Source organism: Clarias gariepinus, chromosome 7 (assembly GCF_024256425.1).
Source record: "Clarias gariepinus isolate MV-2021 ecotype Netherlands chromosome 7, CGAR_prim_01v2, whole genome shotgun sequence".
In the NCBI taxonomy this organism is placed as follows: Eukaryota; Metazoa; Chordata; class Actinopteri; order Siluriformes; family Clariidae; genus Clarias; species Clarias gariepinus.
The window spans coordinates 5,153,813-5,165,868 of NC_071106.1; the positions used below are offsets into that span (position 1 = coordinate 5,153,813).

General features: G+C 41.0%; 1 protein-coding gene across 2 annotated transcripts in view; it reads left to right on the top strand.

Annotated features, from left to right (window-relative positions):
* The window catches only part of veph1 (ventricular zone expressed PH domain-containing 1), a 94,068-nt gene that overhangs the window by 51,026 nt on the left and 30,986 nt on the right, over positions 1–12,056 (top strand). For both annotated transcript variants that reach the window (XM_053500532.1, XM_053500531.1), the window contains exons 9-10: positions 4,567–4,706; positions 6,890–7,024. In XM_053500532.1, the coding sequence (XP_053356507.1) occupies positions 4,567–4,706; positions 6,890–7,024 (275 nt within the window). The remainder of the gene's footprint in view (positions 1–4,566; positions 4,707–6,889; positions 7,025–12,056) is intronic.

The following is a 12,056-nucleotide window of genomic DNA, read 5'->3' on the forward strand; positions in this document are numbered from 1 at the left end:
TATGTAGACCCACCATGCAACCCACAGCACCTAAAGTATCTGCTAAAGTGTCAATGTCCTGGTGCCAGACACCACAACACACCCCTACAGATCTTGTGGAGTCATGCCCCGGGGACCTAGAGATGCCCATGTGGCAAAAGGGTGAACCTACACAAAATAAAGCATACACCTTTATGTTGTAAGGATATGGTTAATCGGTTTACAGTGCAAGTCACTGTACCAGCAACAACACTAAAAAAAGACATTATTGATCTAAAAGCGACCCCAAGGGTAATCACTCCTGACGCAATTGTCATCGTTCTGTGCAACTTTAAAGCAAAAATTGGGCATGACAGTCATTCAATTCAATTCAATTCAATTTCATTTATATAGCGCTTTTAACAATGGTCATTGTCTCAAATCAGCTTTACAAAAATAAAAGAATTTTTTTAGAAAAGAAAATATTTGGAAGTGTGTATGTGTGAGAAAAAGGTGTCTACATAATAATGAGATGAATGAATGATGAATGAAATGTCTCTGATGAGCAAGCCAAGGGTGACGGCGACGATGGCAAGGAAAAACTCCCTGAGATGGCACTAGGAAGAAACCTTGAGAGGAACCAGACTCAACAGGGAACCCATCCTCATCTGGGTGATAACAGATAGAGATGATATAACACCATGTGTGTTGTGCAGGTGAAAGTTTAATATAACAGAAATTCTTTAAATTAACATGAAGTCCAGTTCAACATAGGGATGAGTCAGTAGGTGCAGAGGGCAGATGGGGTCAGGATCACTGGAAGCACAGGAGCAGGATGTGGAGCTCCAGCCATCATAAAGCTGAATCCAGCTGGAGCTGGTCCTTCTCTGGATGCCTCAGAAACCTTGCAGGGTTGGCCTTTGTCTACTGAAGCTGGCACAATCTCCAGATGCCTCTGGATAAGGCATCTGGGTCAACCCAAGAATAGTCGGACCATACACTTATCAAGCAAAGGACAATGGACATCTCCTGATCAAGCCATTAGAGAGCTTGTTCTCGACTGTAAGTCTGCCACCTAATGGACAGACAATTTAATTAAAATAAGTCAGTTATGACTATGAAGAGAATTGAAGAGAATGGCTGACAGACAGCAGAGTGGTGTAGATCTTTCCCTTTGTCACCATTCCAACAAATAATCCTCATTCACAAGCACCAACAGAAGTTTAGAGTTTGAACTTATAAGAAGTTGTTAAAATGGCACTGTTTATAACATAGACTATACTTTTCATCGCAGATCTTGATTTCTATAGAAACAGTTCTGGGGTAGGTCTGCATTTCTCTGGCCGTTCCACCGCCGATTTCCTGTCCTGCCCGCTCATAACTTCTGATCTCCCCCACAGAGCTACAGTAAGGTAATTCATCAGTCATCATGTCTCTGTGTGTGTGTATAGTATGCATGCGAGGCAGCAGGGGGTACAAGGGTGAGTCATATTCACCAGAACATGTGGAAACTGATTATAATATTACACTCAGATGTGTTGGGTTAAACAGTACCCTGCATGAGTGGGTGAGGGGACCGAGTGGTTTAGGGTCAGGCCAGAAACATGGCAGGGTGTGGATTGGCTAAGATAAATTACCCCAGGTGTAAATACTGTTGCATGAAAATCACTGTGGCTGAGGAATCACTGTGGCTGAGGAAAGCTTTGTATGATTAGCCTACAGGGCAGTATGGGATCACTGGTGAGACTGGTAGCAAGATGGCTGTCCATGTTCTACTTTGTAGACAGTAGTTGCTAGGAACAGTTTTCTTAAACTCACAATTAGTAAACTTCATTCGGAGGTTCCTTTAAGATATTCCCTAGTGTGCATTTATAAAGAAGGAAATATTTATAACCGCAGTGTGTTATGGTGTCACACAGTTAAGAATAGGTTCCTCACAAATCATCTTAAATTTGGGCATTTGGCAGAGGCTCTTATCCAGAGCGACTTACTTTTTTTTTTTTTATCTCATTACACATCTGAGCAGGTGATGGTTAAGGGCCTTGCTCAAGGGCCCAACAGTGGCAACTTGGTGGTTGTGAACCTGGGATCTTCCGAACCGTAGTCCAATGCCTTAACCACTGAGCTACCCCTGGCCCTTCCTTTTGTAGTCTTACGATTTTTTTTTAATAATGTCTACACACACCTTATGTAACGAGAAGGCAGTGGTAGCTCAATGGTAGGTTTCTTGCCTAGCAGGAGGTGAAAGGCCCGGGCTCTGATGTCCAATGGATCCAATGCCTAAATCCCAGGGACTGGATGCGGTGCCAGTTCCAAACCCGAATAAAAAATGCAACGTTTGTGTCAGGAACGGGGTCCGGCGTAAAACCTGTGCCAAGTTGTGGGCTGATTGGATGGTCTGCTGTGGTGACCCTCCAATGGGAGCATCGAAAGACCAACAACCAGGTTATCACATCTATGGAGATTTTCTTCTTCCCTAATGATACTGCCATATTCCATGACTCAGGTTGTAAATGAGTGGTTCTGGGGGGATGAAGATTCATTTTCATACATGAACTGGACACCACATCGAGTGTCATAACCCAAAATATGTGCGACTGTTGTTTCGACCAGATGTTGTGCTTTATAGGGTCTCTTTAAACTGGTTTGATTTTGCACCTTTTAAAGTGCCGAAATTATAAAAATCATTTAGCCTGTATTTGGTACTTAGCCTGGTTTTAGTACGTATTAATTTAGAATGAAGATTTCGTTTTGTAGGAAACGTTTTGAAGAAGTTTGTGCTTGCATAGAGCCTGCGGATGCTCACTGTCCTCTGTCGGCACTGTAACCAGCAAGTGTGCATCCCTAAAATCTCCATGTGCCAGAATATCATACTTTCAGGAAGCTGTTAGAGGAGGGTTACATGCTGTTTTTCTTTTAGCATTTGTGCTTACATTTTCTAGTGTGCAGAGAATGTCAAAAACACCCAAGGCTGTAACAAATCTGTCATGTCCAGGGCTGTAACTGAACAGATGACATCACTTTTAAACCCATCGATTTAAAGCCTGTTGCTGTTATCTGAAGCTTTGAAGTTAGGCAAAGTGTAACACAGTGTCCAACCCTTCATTTTATACACACACACACACACACAGTCCATTATACATCCCACAGCCCATTAGTCATCATTGTTATTGAAAACCTAAAATATTACTAAAAACCTTGTTTGTTTGTTTGTTTCTGACATTTTAATTTTTCATAACTTTCCAAGGTCTGATTTCTTTTTGTGCTACGACTTCTTCCTCATACATGGGCTCATAAACTGCCCCTATTGGTTAATGATTTAGAGGAGAGACAGTATTTAAAAGTCCTAGTCTTGGCAGGGCTGTGACGTAATCTGTGTTGACCCAGAACTCGGCAGAGAACACATCTTTGCAGGGGTTTACAGTAACTAATCCCTCATTCCAGTAACTAAATGTAATGAGGGATCTCCGCACGTACTTGTTGCTCAATGAAGATTTCTCCCATCTGGCATTTTATGATGCAGAAGGAGAAAAACGAAAAAAGTTTGGTAAAAGGGGAGTATTTAATGTACAATATGTAAGGGGTGTTCGAGTCAAACCGGGACTTTTGATTGTGCAGAATAACAGAACACGGTTAAGAGAGTAAAAACTCCCTTTTTGTCTCTATATAATCCTGTGCTACACTAATGCACTTTTCCCAGGGTTTCACTACTGCTTGGACACCATCAAGGTGGAAAGTTTTCTCAGTACACCAGGGCCATGATCAGATGCTTCACATCTGAAACGCTGGCCTCCAACAAACTTGGCGCAGACATGTACAGTAAAAATGGCTTGGAGCGAGGTCAGAACTCCCAGCCGAGTTCCTGTAATGTTTGGAAAAAGGAAAAGTGCTGTTGGGGAATGATTGTGTTTACAAAACCCAGAGACATATTATGAATTGATTAGACGTTCCACTCTTGATACTTGATTCTGACTGATCTAAAACAGTTCTGCATTCTGATACCTTAGCCTTTATACAGTATGGTAACGCCTTATTCAGCACTGCGTATAAACTCATTCTAGCAGATGTGTAGTGCTGGAAGGAGTCTCCAGTGTTAGGGCTTTACAACAGCCAGAGGTAAAGCTATTATGTAAAGTTTTCCGCCACCTGTGGAACAGAGGACAGGACAGAGGAGGCTGGAAAGTGAACGACAGCAGCTCACCACCGTGATGTTAATTCCTTTATGCACAGACGCTCATGGTACATTACTAGCGTGCTTCAGTACCTTTAGATAAACATTGACACAAATTCCAGGTTTTACTTGGGCTTTTACAGTAGGAACGTCTTTTACACCAAACAGCAGGAGTGCTTGTCTTTGAAGTTTCTATAAACTTGTCAAAAACTTTACAACACGTGTCAGAAATGAGCAGTCCATATTTAAAAGGCAACACGTGTCTTTCAAGTTTGTGCGCCTAAGGAGAGATCAGAGCATCGGTGCAATCCTAAACTCGACTATTCCTACACTAAACATTTATACAGTACACACACCTCTGGTCATTTGAGTTTGTACAGAAATCGTCGATTGATGCAACTCCGATGTTTCTGTGTGTGTGTCTGTGTGTGTTGCAGATACCCAGCAGGGCTGTGTTGCTAAGCTGTCCTTCTCATGTCCAATGAAAGGTCATTACTGTCTGTACGGAAAATCCAGCTTCTCGCTGTGCAGCGGTCAGCCCCACCTCTGGATACGCATCATGCTGCTCGCTCTGCAGGTCGGCGCGCGTGACCCATCTACGCTATATAAACATTTACCAAGGTTATCGGTTGTAAACGTAAATCTAAAAGCTGTAATGATTGTTCATTTTAATGTCCCGTGAAAATAATTGCTTTGAAAATATCACGGAGGACCCTGGGGGATGCTAATCACTCCGCTCATGTGGATTCTGATGTAAAACCTGTTTTTTTTTCTTTTATTACGGGTGATCGTGCTCATCACAACAGTCTGTATAAAATGACCCTTTAGAACAATAGTTTGTGTTGTCACAAGTGTGTTAGCGTTACAGGTTCACAGTTTAGCACAGTTCAGCGATAAGAGTGCACCTCTCAAATATCCAGCATTGAGAAATTGTGTGTGTTGTGAAACTCGGCAAACTGTTTAGCTTCAAGAGAGGAAAAACAAGGAAAGTGATAAAAAAAGACCACCTTCGCTTCATCACACCACCTCATCATTGATGATTATTTATTATTGGTGGCACGATGGCGTAGTGGTTAGCACTGTAGCCCCGCACCTCCAGGGTTAGAAGTTGAATTCCGTCCTCGGGTCTGTGAGCATGGAGTTGGCATGTTCTTGGTTTGTTTTCTCCAGGTACTCCGATTTCCTCTCACAGTCCAATTGCAGATTAGGTTAATTGACATTCCCAAATTGCCCGTAGTGTGTGTGTGTGTGTGCCCTGAGATGAATTGGCACCCTGTCCAGGATGTATTCCACCTCATGACCTAAGTTTCCTGGGATAGGCTTCAGGGCCGGTAAAGCTTCTCAGAATTCTCTCAGAGCGCTCCTATCTTAGCCTAAAAAGTCCTAGCTGGGAGTCCTAGACTAAAAGTGATTTAGGAAACTTCTCAGAGCAACTCTGAGTAAGGAAAGTACAAAAACCTTCATCTTAGTGAGGAGGTGTGGTTGACCCTGTTTCTTGGGATGATGCAGCAATTGAAGGACTTTGATTGGTTAATTAAAAAAAAAAATCTGTAAAGGTTTTAAAATGCGCTCTTTGGGAAAATAGAATATATGATCATAGAACAGACAATGAAATCATAATGTTTGTATATAAAGAAATTGTATAATCATGACTACAGTTTACATACTACAATTTACATAATTGTAGTTGCACCTGTAGGTGCATGTTATTCACAAGTTCTGACGCGTGTCTTTAGTTACACAGTGTCACTGACGACATCAGACGTTTCGTTGATTTCTTTGTCTCTCGTTTATTTAACATCAAAAACAACGGTTGTTACAGTTTCTTGCATAAATCCACTGTAGTCACGACAAGTCGCTTGCTGTGTTCTGTAGCTTCGATGGATTACAGTTACAACAACTTATTTTACTGTATTCCTTTTAGCTTACTGTCTCACGGCAAGCGACTTGTCGTGACTACAGTGGATTTATGCAAAAAACTGTAACAACCGTTGTTTTTGATGTTAAATAAACGAGAGACAAAGAAATCAACGAAACGTCTGATGTCGTCAGTGACACTGTGTAACTAAAGACACGCGTCAGAACTTGTGAATAACATGCACCTACATAAAGTCAAAAGCTTGTGTGCTCCACAGCACCTTTGGATGGGATGTAGCCGACAATCCAAATGAGATGAAAGGAAGTAAAAACAAGACAAACAAATTGGACAGAAGAGCAGTGTTTACTTTCAGAATATTTTTTCTTTCTGCCGTTTTTAAGCCTGTTAAAAGTCCTCCTCTCTACTCTTAACAATTTTTACCTTAGGAGCTGTTTTTAGGGCTAAAACGTTTCGTGAATTATTTTCATCTTTACTACGATTAAGTCCTAAATTTATTAATTTTAGGAAATTCTAAGGAAATGTCATAATTTTAAGAATTTTCGTCACTAGGAGCAACTTTTAGGCGTAAGACGCTTTGTGAATATGGGCCCTGATCCCCCCACAACCCTGTACATAAGGATAAGTGGTTAAAAAGAGGAAAGAATACATTTTTTGAACGCAATACATCCTACATGAATTTGCAAGTTCTTCTAGTTTATTTAAAACAATTAAATTATTTATTACTGTCAAGTCTTGTTTTTTTTTCCTTTTTTTTTCAACCAAATCACATTTTTGCCGTGACAAAAGTCTATTATTTGTGCATAGTTGTAAAATCAGACCAATAAGTCCTTACATTTAGACGATGTGTACGTTTGACTTGTTGTGTACGTGTGTGACCTCAGAGCCGAACTGAAGAACCTCTAAGCTCTGAAGACACGTGTGTGCAGCAGCTCAGGAGACTTTGGGAGAAAACGCAGCTTAAAGGAGCTCACAGCTTCGAACTGGCCATGACTCAAACTGCTGTACCGCAGAAGAAGGTAAGACAAGACATCACTAAGATTTCTGTATTACTTTCACTGCACCTTTTTGTCCCGCTTGTCTCGCACATCTTCACTCAAATACAGTTAATGATAAAATCCATAAGATAGGATCGAGACTAAAGTCCATCAACTATACAAAATAAAAAACAATAATAATAAAACACACCAAGATCTATAGTGTCGTCCTAAAGACAGAGACAAGACAACTGCAGTCAATACAATGCAGACTTAAGGTCTTAAAAGACAGCAGAACAGTCTCAGTCCAACATCTCAGAACCAAGCAAGCCAAGGTTCAAATCCTACAGTATGCCTTAAAGCACATCTTCTGCACTTTATCTCATCCTGTTGAACGTAAGTACTGTAGAAGAGCCGTCTTGGCACTGTGTCTCACTTTCTCAGCTGGAAGGCACTTTAGACCATACTTCATCAAGTTATTGCATAGAGTTATTTTATAGAGCAGGTCCTGGGAAGCACTCCATCACTTTTTTGGTGATTGATTGATTGATGCCAGCCTTAAGGAGACTGCTGTGCTGTCCAGACACTCTAGAGGGCACTTTATCATTCATCACATGAGCTCCCTAGAGAGCACTTCCTCACACATGGTGCTGCATAGATGGTACTTTGTCTTTCAAACATTTTCCCAAGCATGGTGGTGCCCACACAGGACCCTTCATATCCCCCCTCCCTTGAGTCCACAAGTGCATCCTGACATATATCTCATTCCCCCGAGTAACATAACAGTCAAACCCTTCCTTCTGAGGTTCAACCATGACCTCTGTCCTGACAGAAAGAAATCACAACATGAGTACTTATCACAGTAGGCATCCTAGCTGTTGGTACAGGGATCGAGGGCAGTATTTAGATGCCTCAGGATTGTCACAGGGTTGGCCTTTGTCTACTGAAGCTGGCACAATCACCAGATGCCTCAGGATGATCCAGACCCCCCTCTGCCCTCGTTTCAATTAGTCTAATCTGCATATCTTTGGACTGTGGGAGGAAACCGGAGTACCCGGAGGAAACCCACCAAGCACGGGGAGAACATGCAAACTCCATGCACACAGAGACGGGAATCGAGTCTGGCCGGTAATCAACCCGGACTTGATCAGATATATCTTCATCAAAATGTTAATTTAGTTGAAAGTCAGTCTATTTTTATACTTTTATGGCTATAGGACATGCCTGGAACAAGCCATGCAGTACTGTATGTACAGTAAGGCATTAGTAAGGTAAAACACATTATAATAAATATCAACCCACCAATCAACTATTAACACCAGCAACAACAGACTTGATGGCTTCCTTTAAACCTAAGAGCTGTTGCATTCTCACTTCCAATTGGTCAGAAGGCTTTGATTACTTTTCTGTAACCGCGGCATTTATATAATCGCTTTTTATATTAATGCACTCATCCGAATGCATTTGTATATCAACTGCATTCATTAAATATATCCATGTAAATAAAATGTACGATATGTACTCTTTAGATGCAATGTAGAGAAATTGTTTAAAAAACATAGTGTCCATTTGTTCTAAAAGTTTTATGTTGAAATCTAAAAAAAAAAGTCATAATGTTTATTTGCTGAGGATATACATGCCGCAGGATTTATCGCTGATACAGAATAATAAAAGTAGCACAATGGTTTGGTTCTTGTATCGGCTTTTTCTCTGTGGACGTATTTCATCTCGAAGTGTTGCGTAAGCAGAATCTCCTTTCTCCAAACCAGATGTCATGGAAGTAAGAGTAAGTAGACCTTAAAAGGAAACCCAGCTGTTACTTTACCTTCTCATCTCTTCTGTCGCTTTCTTTCGTGTCGTAAAAAAAATCTAAGAGCGTGATTTACTGCTGACATGTTGCGCAACACAGGCGCACGTGCCAACCATATGGAACGTGGCTAAGTCTTTAAATGCTTTTCAAGGGTAAAGCATATACTTCTAAATCTTCAACCTAATTAAAATCTCAAGGCCATTTTTTTTTGAAAAACAATTGTAAAATATTTAACGTTTTGATGTTGAAATTCTACAAAGTATACACATACTGTATACACACAGCCAAGTTCCAGCACCCTCCTCTTAAACATGCTCATAAAGTCCACTTCTAAAAAAGAATTAAAGGTCCTAGTGTACCCTTAACGTCGCCCTGGCCTCGGCTTGGCCCTGTGATTTATTGCGAGTCCTGCTCTTAAAGGTCGTGTTTGCCGTAAACATCTCCTCTCGACTGACTTCGCTCCGAAATGGCCTGGCTGCAGCGCTCACCAAGCTGCTGATAAACGCTCCTCCAAGCCTCGCTTATCACTAGCGCGATATCCGTTCTGTGTTTCTGTTTCAAACCATGTGTTATTGATAACCTCCAACCCCATCAGACTCCTAATCGGATAAGTATGCTGAGACACCATCATGACGTGATAGTTTCCCTTCCGATTCCCATGCCAATTAGAGATCTTTTTTTTTTGCTCTGCTTTAAGTTGATTATCCATCCAGTGTGAGATATAGTGCTCAGACCTCCTTCTTCAAGATGTTCTTTGACTGACCAGAGACGTTTTTCCTTTCTCTAATAGCTACTTTCTGGACAGGAAGATCACAGCCCAGTGAAGACCGAATTATGCAACCTGTGTGGATAATGAGCAGATTCCCTGAAACCCAGAAATGAGAAGCACATGCTTAAAGAGGAGCACAAAACGGTGTTACTGTGTCTGTCGGGCTAATGAGAGAAAACCAGCTTGCACAACACACACATACAGTATGGGCGTCAGTGTAAGCGTTGATGGAAAGAGCACAAAATGCAGTGATTGGAGTAGAAGTACTGCTTTTGGAGTGTAACCCACTCGAGTAAAAGTAAAATAGTGATGAAAATTCTTTAGCATATAAAGAAAGGCTAGGTTTAGCAGGCTAGACAAGTGCTGTTAAGATTTTGTAGCATGCTAGGTCACATTTTCAGCTGCGTAGTTACACAATATCCCAAGCATTACACGCACACACCCAAGGCCACGGTATGTCGCACAACAAGCAATCAGCACCAACTTGTCTGTATCAAAAGAATAACTTTAAATGTTTTGGGGTTTTTTACCCATTAGGTTTCCATTTGAATTGTGAAATACTGATTTTCTTTAGCTTTGACTTGCTTAATTTGCTTAACTATCATGAAGATAGCTGATTGATTGGGACAGGGGTGCTGCTCTGTCTTCTCTGTCTCCGACGCTTTTTGTGCCAATTTGGGAAACAGGTTCAGCCAAATAGTTTTCAGTGGAAATAGTTGTTGCTAAATGCCATCATAGCTTTCATTGCACGTAGTGTGTTAATGATTCTGTGAATGTTGACCAGAGTGCTGAAAAGTTGTGGACAATAGTGGCAGTTTTATGTCTTGAAACTAAGACTTTACCCTCATGCGTAGTTATGGTAACTCTCCTCTAGGAAAAGTAGTTAAACTCTGTCCAAAAAATTCACTAGAATCTATAATAAAAAAAAAAAAAGTTGCGAAAGGGGGTTCTGAAGTGGTTAAAACTACAATGAAACTACTTGATTTGATTATGTTTAGAAATATAATTTTGTAAAATCTCCACAAACTGTACTGTCTTGTAAAGAAATTTTACAAATGATCGGATTAACACGCATTATTATTCGCGCAGATTCTGTAAGCCATGTAGGAAGTTGCCGCAATACGTGTTCATGTTTGGTACTTTCCGCAATTGAGCGTAAAGTAGGCTAATTCCAGTGCATAGTAGTTTTACAGTAGGAGTTTTTCCTCGGTTCCTTCCTGCTAAGAATTTTCTTATTGATGGTCTGCATAGACACCAACTTATTTACACCTTTACAGCACGTTGGAACATAAACAGTTTCCGGAAAGGAAGTTCGGACCGAAAGTAAGATACTGCATATAGCATGGTGCTAAAACCGCTTATACACTCATATAGGTCATGTGGTCTGATGAATCGAGATCGAGTCTACTCCAGAGCGATGGCGTTTCAGATTAAAAAGGAAAGCGCATGAAGCGATCATACATAGTGTCCACTGTGTTATAATCTGGAGTTGCTTTAGTTGCTAAGGTCTAGACTCGCAATAAAATGCCAGCTAAATAAAAAGTCAGCTGACGACCTCATGGCCAGGTTATCACATCTATGGAGTTATTCCAGGACACGGAGTGTGAAAATCATTTCTACAAACAAACTGGCCACAAACCATAACCCTACTGAATGTCTTCGGGAAGTGCCGGAGTAGACTGTAAGGCGTGCTTTGACTATCAAGTCATTAATACAAGATCCTGGCCAAAATTGTTATGCAACTCTAGATGAAAATAAATGTTGTGACATTGCATATGTTTGTCAAAAAAATGTCATGGCACATACACGCTGTAATCAAAGCTGAAAACACTCCAGCAACATTTTTGTATGAGTGTATTTTAAACAGCTCTAGGAGATGGTATCATTCCTTGAGTGATGGGGGGTGGAACAATTCCCATTTGCATGAACTGTTCCAGCAACGCTATGAAGGCTCCATACATCTTTATATTATGATTTTTTTTTCCAGAGCCGCTGGAGGTCTTCACTGGAGGAACGTACTCTTTATACCATATTGAAGGCATTAGAATTTCGTCTTCTTGGCACTCACAGATCGTGGAATATGGGCAGTAAAATTAAAACCAAAACAAGCTATGCGGGGGCTTTCATTGTTTTATTTTACTGTGTGTTTACTGTGATAAGATAAGTTGCATATGTATGTGTAAAAACAGAAAGAGTACAAAAGAAACACGATACTCCTCACATGGACCAGCGGGTCGAGTTTCCCGTAAAATTCCATCCTAAATAGAAGGAAAGTCTTTTGGATTTCATTTACAAATTGTACCAGGCAGGAGTAAAACAAGAGCAGGCCTCCTAATCCCTCCACCCCCCCTCCAAACAAACCTAGGAACAAGTCTTTATGGCTTTAGGATTAAAGCAGACCTGGGTTTTGACACGTTTGCACTTATACAGTATATCAGGAATACTTTTGAGGCATTGAGCTTTTCCCATCGCCATCTTATCAGGCTAGCTCGTCT